General features: G+C 34.4%; 4 protein-coding genes across 8 annotated transcripts; 3 read left to right on the top strand and 1 right to left on the bottom strand.

The window, feature by feature from the left end:
- Positions 1-709: 709 nt before the first annotated feature.
- LOC133817576 (AP-4 complex subunit mu-like) lies at positions 710-2,312 on the top strand. The gene has a single exon (XM_062250126.1). It carries the CDS (start codon positions 806-808, stop codon positions 2,105-2,107), a length of 1,302 nt encoding a protein of 433 aa, XP_062106110.1. The 5' UTR covers positions 710-805; the 3' UTR covers positions 2,108-2,312.
- Positions 2,313-3,717: 1,405 nt separating this feature from the next.
- Positions 3,718-9,890, top strand: LOC133817575 (NEDD8-activating enzyme E1 regulatory subunit AXR1-like). Of its 3 annotated transcripts, none has more exons than XM_062250124.1 (15): positions 3,722-3,893; positions 4,656-4,828; positions 4,902-5,065; positions 5,331-5,441; positions 5,737-5,816; positions 6,023-6,173; positions 6,266-6,359; positions 6,827-6,915; positions 7,410-7,483; positions 7,605-7,767; positions 8,360-8,445; positions 8,850-8,933; positions 9,025-9,205; positions 9,307-9,410; positions 9,491-9,890. In XM_062250124.1, the coding sequence occupies exons 1-14, from the start codon at positions 3,856-3,858 to the stop codon at positions 9,388-9,390; spliced, it is 1,572 nt and encodes a 523-aa protein (XP_062106108.1). In that variant the 5' UTR covers positions 3,722-3,855; the 3' UTR covers positions 9,391-9,410; positions 9,491-9,890. The 3 variants fall into 3 exon arrangements, 2 of the variants coding, with proteins under 2 accessions (XP_062106108.1, XP_062106109.1); XM_062250125.1 differs by having other exon boundaries at positions 9,478-9,890; XR_009885589.1 differs by lacking the exon at positions 9,491-9,890 and having other exon boundaries at positions 3,718-3,893; positions 8,360-8,525.
- A 236-nt stretch (positions 9,891-10,126) lies between these two features.
- Positions 10,127-15,628, bottom strand: LOC133817574 (protein RRP6-like 3). 3 transcript variants are annotated; one of them, XM_062250123.1, is made up of 12 exons: positions 15,327-15,628; positions 14,939-15,186; positions 14,755-14,853; positions 14,333-14,416; positions 14,129-14,215; positions 13,794-13,914; positions 13,157-13,338; positions 13,023-13,061; positions 12,364-12,863; positions 11,783-12,281; positions 10,808-11,469; positions 10,127-10,623 (listed from the first exon to the last, which is right to left on the bottom strand). In XM_062250123.1, exons 1-12 carry the CDS (start codon positions 15,553-15,555, stop codon positions 10,617-10,619), a joined length of 2,757 nt encoding a protein of 918 aa, XP_062106107.1. In that variant the 5' UTR covers positions 15,556-15,628; the 3' UTR covers positions 10,127-10,616. The 3 variants fall into 3 exon arrangements, with proteins under 3 accessions (XP_062106107.1, XP_062106105.1, XP_062106106.1); XM_062250121.1 differs by having other exon boundaries at positions 10,127-10,594; XM_062250122.1 differs by having other exon boundaries at positions 10,127-10,594; positions 14,939-15,183.
- A 1,722-nt stretch (positions 15,629-17,350) lies between these two features.
- LOC133815930 (probable protein S-acyltransferase 5) lies at positions 17,351-19,016 on the top strand. Its single transcript, XM_062248686.1, has 5 exons — positions 17,351-17,669; positions 17,772-17,942; positions 18,042-18,308; positions 18,395-18,628; positions 18,708-19,016. Exons 1-5 carry the CDS (start codon positions 17,364-17,366, stop codon positions 18,885-18,887), a joined length of 1,158 nt encoding a protein of 385 aa, XP_062104670.1. The 5' UTR covers positions 17,351-17,363; the 3' UTR covers positions 18,888-19,016.
- The last annotated feature ends 1,033 nt before the right edge of the window (positions 19,017-20,049 follow it).

Genomic DNA, 20,049 nt, shown 5'->3' with positions numbered 1-20,049 from the left:
TTGTAGCTCAACTTAGGCATGTTGAGGTTCAGCCTTTTGAAATTTGAAAGTATACTTCGATGAACTTAAGCCAGAAAAACAAAATATAAACTTTGAAGCAGATATACCTTAAAGGAGGTTAACCTTGTAGATGAATAAAAGTTAATAATCACTAAAGAATTCATCTTAAAGTAATTTTTCTTGTCAGACACTAAACTATTATTTTCAAAATGTGGACCTGTGATTTACGATTTATTAAAACCTAATTATATCGATATTGTCGGAAAAAATTGCATAAAACAGATGACACTAACTATTTTAAAGAGTTTTCAAGTACTAGCTGGACTATGTTAGGGTCGATCAAACTTCAAAAGTGACACTAAATTTGGGTTTAACTTTGATTTGGTGTTCTTTTTAGGAGTCAATAGGTAGATTGGAGAGTTTTTATCCTCCAATTTCGAAATCCCGTGTAACTAACCAAAATCTGTTGAACCCGTTCAAGCGGGCCATTCTATTATTTTTTAATAATGTTTAAATTTTTAATTAAATTATTTTAATATTTAAATTCAATGCAAATGTATCTTTGAAGAGTAATTAAAAGTTTAAAGTTAAATATAAAAAGAAAAGATATTTTTTTTATAGATTAATTTAAATTTATTATAAAAAATAATATTATAAATTAATTGAACATAATTTATTTATGTATATTTGAGTAATTTTGTAAATAATTATTTCAATTATTAAAATTTAAACATCACAATAAATTCTCAAGTGAGTTGGATCGAGCAAAAAAGCAGAGACGAAGGAAGGAGCCATAGCCATAGCCATGATCTCGCAGTTGTTCGTGCTATCTCAGCGAGGCGATAAGATCGTGTTTCGCGACTATCGAGGTGAAGCAGAGAAAGAGAGGGCGGAGATATTCTTCCGCAAAGTGAAGTTTTGGAAAGAAGATGGGCAAGAGGAAGCACCCCCTGTCTTCAACGTCGGCGGTGTCAACTACTTTCACGTCAAGGTAATGGGATTATTGTTTGTTGCAACAACAAGAACTAATTTGTCCCCTTCTTTCGTCTTCGAGATCTTACAAAGAATTGCCCGTGTCATCAAAGATTACCTCGGAGTTCTCAATGAAGATTCTCTAAGGAGAAATTTTGTCCTCGTGTACGAGTTGCTTGATGAAGTCATTGATTTTGGCTATGTTCAAACCACATCAACTCAGGTTTTGAAGTCCTATGTATTCAATGAGCCAATTCTTGTTCCTTCTGCACATTTGTCGCCTCTTCTTGGTCCTGCTGCCCTGAGTTTGCCAGGGATTGCTGTCACAAAATCTGTTGTTGCAAGTGACCCCGGTGGTGTAAAGAGGGAGGAAATTTTTGTTGATGTAATTGAGAAGATCAGCATCACTTTTAGCTCTAGTGGATACATACTGACCTCAGAAATTGATGGCACAATTCAGCTGAAAAGTTATCTTACTGGAAACCCAGAAATCAGGTTAGCACTTAATGACGACCTATGCATAGGGAGAGGTGGGAGATCAGTGTATGACTGTAATTTTCATGAATCTGTACGTCTTGATAGTTTTGAGGCTGAAAAAACTTTGTCCTTGGTTCCTCCTGATGGTGAGTTTCCTGTTATGAATTATCGTATGGCCCAGCAGGAATTCAAGCCTCCTTTTCGTATCAATGCTTTGATTGAAGAAGCAGGAGCCCTTAAGGCTGAGATGATTCTGAAAGTACATGCAGAGTTTCCCTCTAGCATTACAGCAAACACTATTTCTATACAGATGCCACTACCTAAACATACCATGAGAGCAAGTTTTGAGTTGGAAACTGGAGCTGTCGGACAGAGTACAGAGTTCAAGGAAGCTGGTAAGAAACTTGAATGGAATTTAAAAAAGATTGTTGGTGGGTCGGAACATACACTGAAGGCAAGGCTAACACTTTCACAAGAATCACATGGTAATATAACAAAAGAATCTGGTCCTGTTAGCATGACATTTACCATACCAATGTACAATGCTTCAAAGCTTCAGGTGAAGTACTTGCAGGTAGCAAAGAAGTCTGGGAGATACAATCCATACATATGGGTCAGATATGTTACTCTCTCCAATTCCTACGTTGCTCGTTTGTAGATTGGTAAAGTTTAAAGCATCTGCTCCACCAATTTCCCTACCTTTTTCTGGTAATTTTAGCTACATTGTTTAATGATTATTTGAGTGTTTAGGAATTGTCTTCGTCATTTTTATTTTATTTTATTTAAGAGTATGGCTGTTGGGACAATGAGTTTTAATTTGAAAACATATAACTTAGCAAGAATCGATGGCTTTCTTTTTTCGATTTGTTTTTAGTTTTTTTTTTTAGCTACAAACTCACTCACCATCAAGATAAGAACACCATTCTCAGGAAAGAGAGAGACAGAGAGAGAGAGAAGAATACAGTTATATTAAAACTTAAATTTGACAAAAAAAAAACTTGCTTTTGGGTATTATAACAGTTGATTATTATCGGTGATTGTCACAAGGCCTACTAATGTGCTTTTGTATCTTGATAAAATGTTAAAAGAGATCATCATACTAATATACGTGGGTCTAATAGAACTTAATTCACATGTACTTCTATCAGTCGCTGAATATCCATTGTGATGAGTCTTCCAATTTGAACAGTTAAGTGAGTAGAAGAGTGGAGCTCAATCTATGCCGAGATAAAAATACTGATTTGAGCTTACTCTCTTAACAGTCCAACCGCGTGAACTAATGATTGTGCATTAATTGTAGCTCAACTTGGGCATGTTCAGGTTCACCCTTTTGAAATTTGAAGTATAAACCAAAATAAAGAGTTTCCAAGTTACACCATGATACTAAAGAGTTTCCAAGTTACTCAACCATGATACTAGGACGCGGGGGTGTGCAGAAAATATCCGATCCAATAAAAACCGACCGAACATCCAATTTCCATCCAATTACATCCAATACCTCACTGTAGCTTAGTATAGGCTTGCACACATGGGATGATTAAAAAAATCCTAAACTAAACATTACAATTAAATATTTTTATTATTTGGATGAGTAATTAGTGTTTTTATAATTGAAATAATATATATTTTTAAAAAAATCAGTCTAAATAAAGGTTTTGAAAGATCGGATGGATCCGATCTGATCCAACGGATAACCAATGGATGCATCCAATGGATGGAACCGAACCGATCCAATCATCCATTGGATCGGATCAGATCGGTTGGTTCAAGATGATTGGATCGGATCGGTTCCAAAAATCCAACATCCAATTGGATGATTGGATCGGATCAGATAGACTTAAAAACATTGGATGTCATCCAATGAACACCCCTATTAGGAGGGTTGAAGTTTGGTTCTTTCTCTACTTGAAATGATTTAGATGGACAAGGGTGTGATGGGTAGAGTATGGAAATCTAATTTTATTATTTTAAAAACTTGAAAATAATGGGATCTACACGAATTAGTATTATAATTTTGTGTTATAAAATCAAAAATAAAAAAATCATTTTTTCTTTGATTCCAAATTATTGTTTCTTAAAATCTTACAAATCAATCTCTTTTTTATATTTTTAGATACATATTTGTTTTTAGATATTGAATAAATTTCATTTTCAAAAATATAATTTCAAGTTTGTAAGTTGAGTCTCCTTTAAATTTTTGGGTATTTTGGTCTTTTCCTTATGAGTATATTAGTTTCACTTAAATCTGGTCTGGCCCCAAGAAGCTAGCACTACTATCAGCGTAGCTAAGAAGCGAAGTTTAGGAAAACGACGAACATACATATTATTTAGTCACAGTTTTATATATACAGTGACTGACCCGACCCAACGGAAACTCAACCAAAATCTACACCTTCACAATCGAAAATGGCAGAACCCAAAACCAAGTACGATCGTCAGCTCAGGTACTCTCTCTCTCTCCCTCCAATGTTAAGTTCACATTACTCGTTGCAGAATTCTTCTAATTTGCCCTAACTCCATAACTATCTGACATCAATTTTCTCCACATTCAGCTCTTCGGCTTCATGTGTTTTTATTAAGCGATACATCTTCTGAGCGAGTATGAAGATTTTTCTTCCTATTTTGACAGCGCTTTCCGCACTTTCTCTTTCTCTCAAAGAATTACAGATTTTTTAAAAATTTTTTTTCCGGGAATTTGAAGTATTTTTCTTGAAATTTAGAGGCCGAAGCAAAGTTTATTGACTGTTAGGGTTTTCCTGTTAATGATTAGGAGTCTTAGGGTTGAATTTTTGCCTGGAGCTAATTAGGTAGTCAGTTTAGCTGACATATTTTTTTTGGGGGGGATCATTAATTAGTTTTGAACTTCCTGATTCATATGAATTTTTCATGTAAGGGGTGGGTTGAGAAGAACGATTAAGCAAGCATTTGTATGTGGTTTGCTTGCTTTGTTAGTGTGTGTATTTTACAGATCCAGGGAATAGATATATATACCCTTATAATTGGGTAACTGTGTCGCTAACATCTGAGTTTGAGCTAAATTCTGTGTATGGTTGGAGTTAGTATCACATATATCTGATCATAAGCTCCAGATTTGGTATTTTATGCATATACTGCAATGTATGATACACTTGATTTTTCTTAAGCAAAATGGGATTTCTAGATTTTTGGCCGGTTTGTAATTTTTCATCTGAAATTGAAAATTGCAGAATATGGGGTGAACAGGGGCAGACGGCCCTTGAGAAAGCCAGTATATGTCTGCTTAATTGTGGTCCCACGGGCTCTGAGACACTAAAAAATCTTGTACTTGGTGGCGTTGGAAGCATCACTGTAGTGGATGGGTCAAAGATTGAAGTTGGTGATCTTGGAAATAACTTTATGGGTATGTTTTTCACGGTGTCGTGTTGCATTTGGTTACTGTTGAGTTTGCCCTCATTTTAGTTGGTTCTTGTTAGTTGATGAATCGTGCGTTGGACAATCAAAGGCAAAATGTGTGTGTGCATTTCTTCAAGAGCTTAATGATGCTGTTAAGGCCAAGTTTATAGAAGAGTATCCAGAGGCGCTAATTGAAACGAACCCATCTTTTTTTTCTCAGTTCACCTTGGTTGTGGCTACTCAGGTATGGAGTGATGGTTATTATCATCACATGCTTTTAATGAGCAGAACATATTTCTGAAAAAGAGCCAAATTTTTCCCTAGAAATATACAATTTTTAATATCTTATAGTTCCTTAGTTTATTTATTGATTTATTTTTCCCTTCTACTTAAAAAGTGCAGTGTCTCAGTGTTCATATATGATGCTTATTTAAATTGTGGTTTCTAACTGTTACACTCAGTTTTAATCATGAGTGTGCTTAATGGAGTTTCTTTCACTGTACAATCAGCTAGTAGAGGATTCGATGATAAAGCTTGATAGAATTTGTCGGGAGGCAAATGTAATGTTGGTTTTTGCTCGCTCCTATGGTTTAACGGGGTTAGTTCGAATTAGTTTGAAGGTAATTTGCGGTTATATTTTACATGTTCTGTATTTTGGTGTTGTTACAAGTGAGATGGAGTGCCACAGAACATGGGAACGATAAACAAGGTTTCTCTAGAGCTTTGTTGTCATTGATGTTTTCTAGATTTAATGATTGAAAGGAAATATTACTTGATGTTTAAATGAACAAACTCTTCAGTTTAAATTAAATCTCATTTCAGAGTATGATGGAATACAGGACATCTGAAGTCTGAATTTTCTTTTATATCCTAGGGATGCAATGCAATCTTTAACGTTTGTTATGTTGCTTGCAGGAACATACTATTATTGAATCTAAGCCTGATCATTTTCTAGACGACCTTCGGTTAAATAACCCATGGCCTGAGCTGAAGAGGTGTGGTTTTTTATTTGGGAGAGGGTGGGTTGGGTATTTAATTTTTTTTTCTTTTGATTGAAAAAAAAATCCAAGTGATCTCTATTTGTTGCTTTTGGGCCTATAAATGGCACATGGTTGTATGTATTACAGTTCTTAGTTTCCGTACGTTTTTAGTTGCAATGTACTCCTAGTTTCAGATTCTGATGCAAATCTACTAATAATAGGTTTGCAGAAACCATTGATCTAGATGTGTCGGATCCTGTTGTCCACAAGCACATACCGTATGTAGTCATTCTTGTGAAAATGGCGCTAGAGTGGGCCAATAATCATGGTGGTTCTCTTCCTTCAACCAGAGAAGAGAAAAAAGAATTCAAGGTTTTACTGCTTGGTTTAACAATTTTCTATTACTTGGTGCTCTTTTAATTGCTTCACAGTATGTAATTTATTTCAGCTACCAAATGTTTTAGGATCTTCTCAAAGCTAAAAAGACTGCACCTGATGAAGATAACTACAAGGAGGCTATTGAGGCCTCCTTCAAAGTTTTTGCTCCACGGGGAATTAGTGAGTATCAAGTGCTGATCCTGATTGTCAATTTTAGTCTAATTTACAATTAAAATCGTTGCATATGTCCAATAGGATGGGTTAAATGACTCTCCATGTGTAACAGGGGGAAAATCATGCTGGGCAATCATATTGTACCCCATTTCCTTAGGGATATGATTAGGAAAAGCTTATATTAGTATGGAATTGCTCATGTTGTTATATACAATAAGAAATCAGAGGTTAAAAAGCATATGTATATTCATTACTTAACTTTCAATGTCAAACCTTATTAAAGAAAAAAAGAAAAAAAAAGAGAGGGTATCCTCCGTTTTTTTGTTCCTAGGTTTCTTCATGTTTCTCAAGTTGTAGTGTGGACCTGGAAAACATTTTTCTTGAGTTTTTCATTTATAATTTGTTACCATATTAACTTGTAATCTAAAACAAATTTTGTCAATTTGGTGGCTAAAGTTTCTTTTACATCACAGGTTCAGATTTACGACAGATAATAGATGATAAGTCTGCTGAAGTTGATATTAATTCATTAGATTTTTGGGTGATGGTGGCAGCATTAAAGGTTGGTTAAACCAAAATTTTGTCTGACATTCTTAAATTGTGGGCTTCACATTTAATGTGGTGAAATTCAAGAATGCATGATAGTTTTCTTGTTTCTGATGGTATTGCGTTCACTACTTAATACTATTTTCAAGACTGTACATGCTTTTTTCCCCCTTATTTCTTTTCTCTCTTTTCCTTGTTGCTATTGTACCTTTTACTATTGTAATTTTAACTTTTTCTTGGATCACCTCATTGTTGGAATTCTTAATAAGTCTTTATTCCACTAAAGGCAGGGCTTGGATTCAACCACAGTATTTATATACTTACTACTTTTTTGGGTTTTGAAATAGTTGTAATTATCTTTGTAGAGCACTGTTGGATCTAGTCCCTACAAATTTTATTTTTATATTTGAAGTCCTAAATTTAGAATCAGATAATTAATTATCATTGTATATCTTTTATGTGACTCTTAAAAGTTCTAAGATTTGAAGTGTCTTTTGTACGGTATTTCAGGAATTCATAAAAAATGAAGGTGGTGGGGAGGCACCCCTGGAGGGATCGATACCAGATATGACATCCTCAACCGAGTTAGTCAACTAAATTCTCTCCAATCTACATAGTTCATATTATGATGCTATTCCGTCTCTCCATTTGAGTACTGTTGGATAGGTACATTTTTAATAGTAAATCTGAATAAAATCTGTGCAGGTGTTATGTGAATTTGCAGAATATCTACCTAGCCAAGGCTGAGGCTGATTTTCTTGCAATTGAGCAACGGGTTAGGAATATTCTGAAGAAAATTGGTAAAGATCCTAATAGTATCTCAAAGGCAATTATAAAGAGCTTTTGTAAGAATGCAAGAAAACTAAGAGTAAGTAAATTATCTCTCACTTGATCTTCTAGTCTACATTTATTTCATAATTTGCACTGCAAACAGACACTAGTTAATAATGAGGGTTATAGACCTTAAGTTTCTTCTGGTGCGCTAACCTTTTGAGGAAAGTTTAGACATCTTTAAATAGTTTCTTACTAACCTATTGAGGGATCCCATGCTATTCTGGAAATGATTTAAAAAATGAAGCTCAAACAGAATTTGATATATTTGCTGTTACATTGGAGAAGATATTTTCCACTGTTATATTTCTAGCTTTGGCTGTTGGATTATATATGTAACTTCATTTATATGACATGATATACAGAAGTTGTTGAGCTATTGAAAATTATCTAGATCCAGTTGGGCTTTTTTTTTGTGTGAAAGGAAATAAATAGTATGTTTCTTAATTTGTCTTTGCTGTGCCACATTGGTAGTTCCAATTTATACAAGGCCTCTCTCTTTCGAAAGCTGTCACTTGTTGATCATATCAGCATATTAGGAACTTGACGTAGTAGTGTATCGTATTATGTGGGTATAGCATATATATATATACATGTATATTTGTTATGTACTGATTCTCACCTTGTAGATCTGTAGATATCGCCTTATTGAAGATGAATTCAATTCTCCGTTGTTGTCAGAATTACAGAAGTACATTACAGATGAAGATTACAGGTGGATTTCATTTGTTAAGCTTTTGTCATCATGTTCATTGACATTGTTCAGCGAAATCATGGAATGTTACTTTTGTCAAGGTGCCTTGCACTCCAACGATAGATTTAAATAATGGGATTTGTTGAATGATAGTAATCTTGTTGTATCTGAGTTTTGTCTTTGGTAGGAGTTGAATTAAATTAGATTTATGAATCTTTTACAAGATGGTAGAATTAATTTGGTTGAAATTCTTATACCTGTTGTGCTGATTTTGTTTAATCTTCTGATGACTTATTTCTATCATGCACCTCAGTTTACCCTCCCACCCTAATAGGATAAAGGAAAAATGAATAAAAAGAGAAGAATGTAGTCAAGAACAATTATCTTGATTAGAACTGACTGTTTCCTGTTTATACCTCTGGCAGTGTTGCTGTGGGATTCTACATTCTGCTTAGAGCTGTTGATAGGTTTGCTGCCAATTATAACAGTTTTCCAGGACAGTTTGATGGGTAATGGTTAAGATTTGTGAGCTTTCATACAAATTGATGTTATAATTCATGACACATGCTTTGCATGCTCAAAGTGGTCATTTTCCTGCAGTGCCATGGATGAGGACATATCCCGATTGAAGACTACAGCTGTTGGCTTACTTGGAGACTTGGGTTGCAATGGATTAACATTAACTGAGGACCTTATTAGTGAGATGTGTCGATATGGTGCTGCAGAGCTGCATGCCGTTGCTGCTTTCATTGGAGGGATAGCATCACAAGAAGTGATTAAGGTTTTGTTCCTAGCACTCACACATTGATTTGCAGGTTACTGAAAACTGAGAAGGGTTGTTCCTAACATGCAACATGAAAATGTTTGACACTGTCATGACAGCTCATAACAAGGCAATTTATACCCATGTGTGGAACTTTTATTTTCAATGGCATCGATCACAAATCTCAACTGTTGCTACTCTAGTGGAAACAAAGCTAGAACTGGTCAGTTCTTACCATGCAATCTTTGAAATAATAACAATCAAGTGCTGAGGCTGATGCTGGCTTTTAGTTTTCTCTGACAGATATCTTCAAAAGACTCGAGCTTTTTGAAGGCTTGGATTGGTGGAAGTTCACAGCTTTCCTGCCATCTTATTTGGGGGCTCAGTATCGCAGTCTTCCCTCCTATTGTTACAGGAACAAGACAAGAACTTGATAAATTTCTTCACGATATTGAAATCTTTTGCAACTTCATTATCGTGAAAGTTAGGGGGAGAGTGCTGAGGTAGGTTGGGCGGCTTCCTAGGAACTTATTTTTTAAAGTAATATTAAGAAAATTTGGAACACCAGAGAATCAGAAAAGGAAAAAAAGAAGACTTTGTGCATTAATTTTGGTGGCAGGGTGTTGATTTTTTTTTTTTTGGACAGATTTTAACAATTGAATGAAAGAGAAATCTATACCAAAATGACATTTCTAATTGTTCATGATCCGTTATTGTAAACTTCAAGGCCCGCTAATCTTTAATTCTCTAAATTTCATATTTTTTGAGTTTCAAAATCAATGTTTCCAAAATCTCCAAATATTTTCAAACTTTTTTTCATTTTAAGGTTACCAAATTCAGAAACAATAACTAACATAATGTCGAAAATAAAGAATAGGTGAACCATCGTTTTAATATAAATGACTTGTCATTTGCATCTTTGAAGCCAGAACAAGATAATTTAGAAAATTGGTGCTCCCTAGGCATAGCTTTATAAATTCTTTTAACTGCACAACTAGTTGAAATATACAACACTGAAGAAGAAAAATATAAATGTCAGTTGTACATGTTTCTTGTTCGTTGAAAATAGCGAGGAACTAAGGTGGTCACCAGTCAAATGACGAGAAATTTGGTACGAACTGATAAAACATGTGTTCACGATCATGAAAGAAATCTCACCGGTAGGAGATTGTCAAACATGATAAACTGTAGCTCAAGACTGGAGTTTCTCCTTTTTCATATTGGAAAATAAAAATGAGAATGAAAAGCAAAAACAAGCTGTTGTTCATATTTCTATGTTTGGTCATGAAAACAGAAGTTTTACTACAGGTTTAGCTCCATTCCATCTGAGTTCATCTAGTCTTGGTACTGTCAGATGCTGTGTTGGAAGGGTTGTAGACGCTGAACTCTCCGAATCCCCTCCTACCACTGACAAAAGCAGGCCCCATAATTAAACCCTTGGGATACAAACACAAACATTTAGCAACTATAACATACTTATACATACCAATGTAGTGGAATAAATTTTGAATGAAAACCAAGAAGCAACATAAAGGTATCAACATAATTAAATATGATACTATACAATACAATTTATAACAATGTAACTAAGTTACGCTACAAGCATTAAGGTGGTTGTACCTGTGCATAATATCCCAGCCAGCAGGTAAGAAACGAGGGTGAACAGCTTCCACAAATACTTGTCTCCATTTTTGACAAAACTGACCAATACCTTCATCACCCTCATTTTCTAGTATATAATCTACAACTTGTTTCCCATGAGGTCCATGTCCTAATAGAGACAACTTTGAGTTATGTTTAGAACGCACAATTCCATCACTTCTTGTAGAACAGTCGTCAACTTTTCCACTTGATGTACTTTTATTCACACAATCACCATCGTCCTTTACACTACTGACATTGCTTGCATCAGAAGTTCTGTATGCATTTGAGTTTGAGCTCTTCTCAACAATGGCTGGCGAATTTCCATCAGTTCCCAAATCAGAGTATGAAGAGTTGTGGTGTATATCAACATCCTTTACCATGGAAAAATCAGATTCTTCTTTAGTATCGGGGACATTTGAAACATTAACTGCTGTTGCATCAGGTATTGTAGGTGTTGTCAGGCTACTGGAGCTATTTTCTTGCTCTATATCTGTTAAGGAACTGTCTTTGGCATGGTTAAAAGAAAATCCTTTTTTTTTATTAAGTCGTCTTCTCTCATAAGGATTCATGCCAACCAATAAAGCTTTCTCCAAATCTTCCAGAGAAATCTCCCTTCCTCCATAATATTTCATAACAATCTGCAAAGAGTTTACAAATAAATTCTGTATAAGATAAATGATCATGGAAAAGATAAGCAGAGTGAACTCAACTAACAGGCAAAGCTTCTAGGGAGATCAGGAAACATGACCCGACTTAATCAGCAATAAATATATTAAGCACAATCGAGGTGTTCAATTGATAAAAACCAAGCACAAATTTATTTTTTGTTAGTATTAAGAGATTGTTATGGTTTTCTGTTTATCCAATTAAAAGCATATCATAAAACAAAGAGATGACTTTCGCTCCTATAGTCTTGGCAAAACTTAATAGGCACAATATATGCTTTGTTACCTCTGTCAGTTCTTCACGGCGCTCAGATGGCATCCTCGGTCCATGCCGTAATAGAGCCATTGCAGCTGTTCGCAACTGTAAGGGAGACACACCAGCCTCCTCCAATGGTTTTGCTAAATCAGATGACTCGGATTTAAGTTGTTTTTCTTCTAAATCAACCACTTTTCGGACAAAAAGTGGAACTCCATATTCTTTAGCAACTACTTTTTTATACTTTTCAGCAGTTGCATGGGCAACTTCATGGCAGTCCACACAAAGTAGGACAATATCATGAGAACGGTGGCTTTTCAGATGCTCAGGAAAATGCATTCTGTAACATGAGGGAATTATACGGTAACGTAAATAATGATTTCTTTCACCACAACCTACACATATGTTCTTTTTGCTTTGTATATAGAAATCATTATCTTCATCTTCTGGACGACCTTTGGGTTCAAAAAGAAGCATAATGGCAGGAGGATTTTCATCAACAACTTTTGCTAAATCCCGACGAAGATACCTGAAGAAATACGAATGTTATTATCATACAAATTTTATATTGAGATAAAATTTCAAAGAGAAGGCTAGAAGTGCTTGCGAACCATTCAAGCTTCTTCTGATCACAGTAACAAAGCAGCCGACCATCATTTGCATAAATCCTGCAATTATGATAAACTGGAGCTTTGCAGGAAAACTTTTGAACAAACAATGCTCGAGAAGCCTTCTTAGTAAATTGCTTTGGATTTTTAACCACTTTTTGTTTGGAAACTAATGGCAATTTCAAATTACAACTAACCAGCAAGGCATAATTGAATATTGATAGAGGACAACTCCCATTTGAGCCTAAACACTTTTGAAGAATTGTTGTAAAAATGTCAGAGTAGGCCATCTTATCTTGGAGTAGATAACAAAGATCATCTAAGTGACTGTAAACAACAGGAGACGGAGATGAGTAGACAGAGGTGAAACTCGAATCTGCAATATAATCAGCTTCAGCAATAGCCCTACATGTATCCTTTGAAGTAGTAGGAACATTGTCCGCTAGAGCAATTATAGCTTGATCCGATAATACATATCTCAAGCTCTCATCATGTACACGGGCCTGGAAAATAGTAAAACACATGTCTGCTCAATATATAGAATTCATTCTGAGTGTGTGTATAAACATATGAATTATTATTTTTTGTCCTAATGGAGTTATATTTTTTAACAGGGGATGGAGGATTATCGCATTTGTAGCTAAACTTATAAAAAGGATTACCATTAAATCTCTCCATGCACACAATCGCCTTACCACATCCTGAAATCAATACAGAACATTGCTGCATTACAAAACTTTATGGAGATGACATTGTCAATTTATTTGAGAGAGAGAGAGAGAGAGAGAGGAACCACCTGAAATCCACCAGAAATTGATGAGTTGCCTCGACCATTCAGACGACGGGAAAATATTGACAAAGCAGCAGATTCTCCAGGAGATGCTTCAATTTCTTTTGAGTATAGTTGCAAACACATTGTGTTTGAACGTCGACTAGCCTCGAGAACAAAATGGAATTTGTCATCGGGGGAAGATTTTTCTGATACATTAATATATTTAGTATTCCAAATCCACGAGGAACAACGCATGCAGGTTTAGAACAGGTTTTTTAATAAATAAGCTAAGCATGGGGTAACTAGTTAATAATATGTGTGCAGAATTTTATATTTGCTAATCTACAACAAGAATTTTATGTGTGAAGAAAAACCCTCTCGTTCATCAAGAATGACAACATATCTCATAGCTGATATCATGCAAAACTCTCATATTATAATCAGTCTACGTCAACTGGAATTCTGCTCTTTGAGAGGAAAAATAATAAGTGAATACATACTACTTAAGCTCATAGAACATGCCACTATATTAGCACTTGTTCCACAAACTACTAATTAGAAATATAACTACATGGTATATTGTTCCTCTTTTCCCAACTAGTTTGAAAAAAAGAACTGAAAGTCTGAAACTAATCACAAAAAAAAAATGTTGAGGGCATACCATTTTTCTGTAGTTCCAGTTCAGCAATTAGACAATTCACAATGTATAATAGATAGTGTGCGTCAGTTCGAGCATATTGCACCATTTCCATTGACAATGGACGTTGTCTCCAGTCTTCACGCTATAATACAATAAAACAATGGTTAAGCAGTGAGTTTAGGTATTCTGGAGTTGCTACACCAACATATCAAAATGTTTAGTAACAAGTAATTTTAATTTACTCCCTTGATTCACCTCTGACGACATAAATTGAAGAAAAGGAAATTTACAATATTAAAAGTATCATTATGACAGGCTAACAAGGAACAAAAATTACAACATAATTAGGGCCACACCTGTAACAATTTGTTTGTAGTCACACCACAGTATGACTCTAGTAGGTAGGCTAGTGACTTTTGTGGTTTCGACAACACCTCACATGCCTGAGATTAATAACATGAAGAATTTATATAAATATGAGTATGTATATATATACTTATATATTAACCATGAAGTTGGTAGATAGTAAAATAAAACAAGTTTCAAAATTTTGAATTAACCTTGGCTGTATCAAATAAATTAACAACATATATGTGGAAGTCTCTTTGTAGCCAAAGAACATCATTATCTGCACCATGAAACACCTACATCACAACAATTTAAATTAACAGCAGTAACATCTAAATGCGTCAAGGATATGCTCACTAATCGATAAAGAAAATAATCAAAGAAAGGAATGATAGAAGAGGAACGGATGGAAGATAAATTGAATCATCCCTTCTAAATAATTGTGAGAAAAGTTTCTTAAAATTTGTCTCAAATGGCATGAATAAGAAAAAAAACAAATACTTACCTGATTAGCATTCCCATTACAATTCATTACTGATTAGTAAACATGTACTAGGACAAGATAAAAGTGAATAGCAAGCCTATTTACTCCTCCAATTCTTGAGTAAAATCATCAACTTTAACTTAAAAATACCTTACAAATGCTAGGATTAGCAAAGACCGGGCGAAGATGTCCCATGAAATCATGAAGAGCAATAGTGTCTATCAAATAATCTTCTTGCAGAGTAGACACCTAGTCAAATTTTAATCAAGACAAATAAATAATCAAATTTTCAATAAAAGATGAGCATTTAAGAAGAAATGAATATTCAATTCACCTGAACCAAAGCTGTAAAGCCTAGAAAGGACCGCAAGCTGTGCTGCTCAGTATCAACAGCAAAGGCTCTCTCTTTACTCAATATGGTCACAAGCTCCATCAATTGCAACTCAGTCTCAACCCAAATGTATGACTCATTCATCTTCATATTAATCTTCTCACCAACTAACTCTAATCCTTCAAGCCTTGGATTTTCCAGTAAGCTGGTTATCTCAGCCTCATATGGATGCATATTCAAACTTTTTTCTGCTACAAAACCTCACAAACATTAAAATAAAAACCCATTTCTCCTGAACTATTCTTGAACCTTAACCTTCTACTTCTTAAAAAAAAATCATCTAAAAATGAAAGAAAAAAAGTTTGAAATTTGTCGATGTAAAAGGATGTACCATTGGCGGAATCAGTTGTGATCTTGAAATGCTTGAATAAAGAATATGCATTATCAGCTAAAACACGCTTGAACGAGCACTGTGGCTTGTGGTCAGCTTGTAAATAACATGAACTTCGGGAGCACTTCAATGTCCGACGTCTTCGATACTCTGCTATGATTAAGATTGAGAGTGCCGAGACTGAGACGATGGAAAGCAACACCTTGAGTTTCCCTCCTAATTTTTCCATTTTCGTTAAGTCTTTGATTTCTTCAATGAACTCGTTAATGGCGGACGGCGGACGGCGGACGCGAAGGCCAGCGGGCAAGCGTTTGATAAAAACGACTTGACGAATCGAATAAGTACACTACGCTTAAAAAACGACTTGTCGTTCATCTTAAAAGTTTTTGTCGTTTTCACTGAAACGACATGCTATTTTTTAATAGATAAAATATGAGGCAGACAATTTTTGGTATAATCCATTTCAATTTGGGTGGTTTGATTTCATCTTTTTCTTTTAGCAAGAACAATTTTTTTTGTGCTTAGAATTTATTTTGTTTGAGTTTGAGTAAACGACTTGTCATGTTTAGATAAAGGGCATTTTTATTGTAACATTTTATTTCTCCAAAAATGGTGACATTGTTTATTATTATTATTCTTCAAATGTTACTGTTTTCTTTCGCTTAAAAAAAATTGTTTTCATTCCTTGTAGATTAACCCAGGAATAATACCTTGAATTATGTTGTTTTGATTCATAATTATTAATTTTATTGTTAGAATTGAGATCTTAGTTAGACAAAACTAAGAAGAAGAAAAAAATTATTCAAATAAGTAGTAGAATATGAGACTAATATGAAGGTCCTAATTAAGCCACAAATATAGTTCAAAAATCATATTGGAAACATTTTCGAAGCTATGGGTGCCAAGGGTTGAAATGAGTGATATTCAAGTTATATTTCAGGGGTTGTAAATTAGATTAACAATTTCTCCTTCGAATATGATACAAGGTGTTGTTTTGTATTAATTCACAAAGACAATCTTATATTTAGTCCTTGATTAAACATTTTAAAATCTTGTGGTGAAAATAGAATTTAGGTTGCTACTTATTATTTGGGAACTAGAATTAAAAATGTCCTAATTTACAAGACCATATTTATATTGTCATTTAATTATGAGATGGTAGGATGATTGTTTTGGCTTATAAAATTGAATAGGTTTGTGGTTACGTTAATAGAAGGAGGTTGAGGAAGAAACTTGTATAATTTTCATACTTTCAAACTCAAGGTGAGGGACAAGATCTCTTTCATTTATTTGTATGAATATGCATTGTTGGAGCAAGTTTTCCTCTTAGTACTATGGAAAAGCATTCACAGGATAGGTTAAAACCTAGAGTCAAGTTTAACCTAGAGTTGAGTTTGCGTTTCTTCTTTTTGGAGATTCGATTACCAAACGAGGTAATATCTAGGAGTTCATATATGTGTGATACATGTCAAATAATGTGAATATGTTAGAGTAAATGCTATTAGGATTTAAAAAGTAATTTTAGTAAATGTAAAAGTAAAAAAAAATTAAATTTCAAGATTTGACTTTGAATAAATGAGATGGTTGAGCTCCTTTAAAAAAATAAAATTTTGGTTGTTTTTAATCATCTGACCACTTAGGCATATGGAAGTCGAGTTAGGGTTGTTAGATCAAGGTAATGGAAAGCTGTCCATAGGCTTGCAAGATCCATGGCATTGGGAGAAAGAATGGAGGTTTCACATCTTATTGAGGTTGAACCCTTACCCTATCACATTTGCAGGCTGCCATATTCAGACTTGACAATATCTCTTAGCATCTTCAAGCTTTTTCTGTATGTTTGGGCTTTGAATTGGGTTCGGGCACTTTGGGCTCCAAATACAGAGCTAGGGTCCAGTTAGTAACACCCAATGTAACTAACGCTAAATGGCTTTTCCATTTAATTTTTTCCTTTTAGCGCCATATAGTAACCGCTTTAGCGGTTTTTTAAGAAAAAGATTGAAAGAACAGTACTAGAGGTCGCCGAGTTGATCCAATTTCATGGCTTCTCTCAATCCAGAATTAGTAGAAGAAACCGAGAAGGAAATTAAACCTGAACCAATTGTTTTTCCCTATTCACAACATAAAAAGTTTAAAGATACTCCAAGTGCTAAGATGGACGAAAGAGAAGTGAACTCTTCCGAGATTGATCACGAACAAGTGAATAGAAAAGGTCGAAAAATTATGATTAAAATGAGAGAAGTGTTCTTTTCTATCAAAAGGGTTTTTGAGGATCAGTGCCTACATTATAATCGCGGAGAAAACTTGGAAACCACAAGGATCTACCAAGTTTGGCCAGGAAAAAATGTACATATATATCTTTATATATGTGACCATAACAATTTCATGTTATACACACAATATATATGTATAAAGATTCATTGTAACTATATGTATGTATTTGTGTAGGTGTTTTTCTTCCATGGGCGACTTGTGTGTGGCCCAGATCCAAAAGGGTTGCTCTTAACAACAGTTTCAATAATTCTGTGTGGTTGGATTTTTTGTGTTTATATTGGAGAAGATCTACCAAGTCATCGTTCCAAACTCATAATCACAATCTCAGAGATACTGACATTACTTGTTAGTCTCTTTCTTTCTATATGTTCTTATCAATTATTTTGTATACACTAATTAATTTCTTATTTTCTTGATAAATATTGTGACACATACATAATGCAGGTTCTTGGCAACTTGATCCTAGTAAGTTCTATTGATCCGGGTATTATTCCCAGAAGCGAACAAGATCAATTGGAAGAACCAAATGGTAGTAGAAGTAGAGCCATAAAAAAGAAGATTGTAGTAATCAATGGAGTGGAACTCAAACTTAAATATTGTCGCACTTGTAAGATTTTTAGGCCACCAAGAAGTTGTCACTGTGTTGTGTGTGACAATTGTGTGGAAAAATTCGATCACCATTGCCCTTGGATTGGTCAGTGTATTGCATTGGTATGGGTCAATTCAAGCTTAATTGACAGAAGTCAATTTTAGCAACTTGTTATAGTCACTGAATTTGATTTTTTTTTTTGGTGCAGCGAAACTACAGATTTTACCTAACATTTATAATATCAGCTTTGTCTTTCTTTATCTATGTGATATACTTTTCCTGCTGGAGAATTCACCAAAAAGTAGTTAAAAATGGGAGTAATCTATTTGGGTTGGTGAGGAACTGCCCTGAAACACTTGCTTTGGTCTTGTTTAGCTTTGCAGCAATCTTGTTCTTGACTGGTCTAGCCATATATCATCTGTACCTCATCTCAACAAACCAGGTTGGCTTTGTTTCTTAATCAAATTCACTTGTGCTTATAATTGTGATTAAGTGTGTAAATTGTTTGTTTAAATGTGTAGACGGCTTATGAGAATTTCAGACAACGATTTGTGGGTTCCAAGAGTCCCTATGATAAGGGAGTTTATGGTAACATTAAGGAGATATTGTTTGTGGGAATGCCACCTTCTAGGGTTGACTTTCGAGCTGAAGTAACGTCAAGGTCATGGCATCCAACGGCTGCAACTAGTCATGAAGTTTGAGCTTATCAACCACACAAATCATGTAACCAAAAGTATATATCTTACTATAAATATAACCATAATGATATGTGTCACACCCATTTATTATTTTTGCAAATGATGATAAAAGTAATAATAGGCACATGTAATTTCTTAACAAAATCATTTGTTTGTATGATCGTGTATGGTGTTATCCAGAATGAAATGATTTGAATTGAAGTGATTTTTATATCAATTGTCAAGCTTTTTGCATTCAAATAATTTGATTTGATCCATCTCTCTTGACCATTTATTGTTAAGGTGTCTTAGGAAGGAGCAAATATCTTGTTGTGGGGTTAATAATAATAGTAATAATATAAAGCAATTATGAAATGGTGGTGCTTTCACATGTGTGGTATGGCCAAAGGTGTTGAATTTTGAAACAGGGATATGGGTGGTTCATGAGAGCCGAAGGTGATAAATTCCTGTACAATCCAAAATCAGAGTAGATCTCATATATCTACCAATTAAAGCTCAAATAATTTCCTTTTATACATTTATTTAATTGGCAAGTCCACACATGTTTTTTCATATCTCATTCTTCTTGGATTGGAGAAACCAATCAATGAATAAAGCTTTTAATTGAGCAAGGGCCACATCTGAAATGGGCCTTAGAAAAAGACAGACATTAGTGGTTGAAGGAGGGAATGGGCATCACTGTTGGTATTTATTGAAGCCCAAGTAACATGGTGTGGGACTCGCATAGTAAACCTTTTCATGTTTTTAATTGGGTTTGGGATGAGTGGGGTCTATTAGGGAAAACAACAATACACAGTCACCAAAAAAAGAAGAAGCAATTTCATTAAGCCTTTGTTCTTTCTATATTTTTTTCAATTGGATTTCAAATCAGTAATGAGAGTTTTGTTAAAAGTTATCTTATGCTCTTTTTTTATTATTATTATTATTATTATTTCAATGAGTGGAATTTTTTGAATTTTGATTCAAGTAGGTAGATGCTTAATAATGTTTGATGTGCATTTATATGGTGTGGGGTGGGACATGTGAACTTAGTAAAGATTGCAATTTGCTTCTTTTTTTTATTTTTTTTTATTCAACTTTGCTAGAAACTTCTCAAGGTTTTAACACCCTATAAACTTTTTAAATAGACTAGTTAATAGCTGATTTGACTGAAGTACTAGACTAA

This window comes from Humulus lupulus, chromosome 2 (assembly GCF_963169125.1).
Source record: "Humulus lupulus chromosome 2, drHumLupu1.1, whole genome shotgun sequence".
NCBI lineage: Eukaryota > Viridiplantae > Streptophyta > Magnoliopsida > Rosales > Cannabaceae > Humulus > Humulus lupulus.
This window is presented reverse-complemented; position numbering and strand designations above follow the sequence as displayed.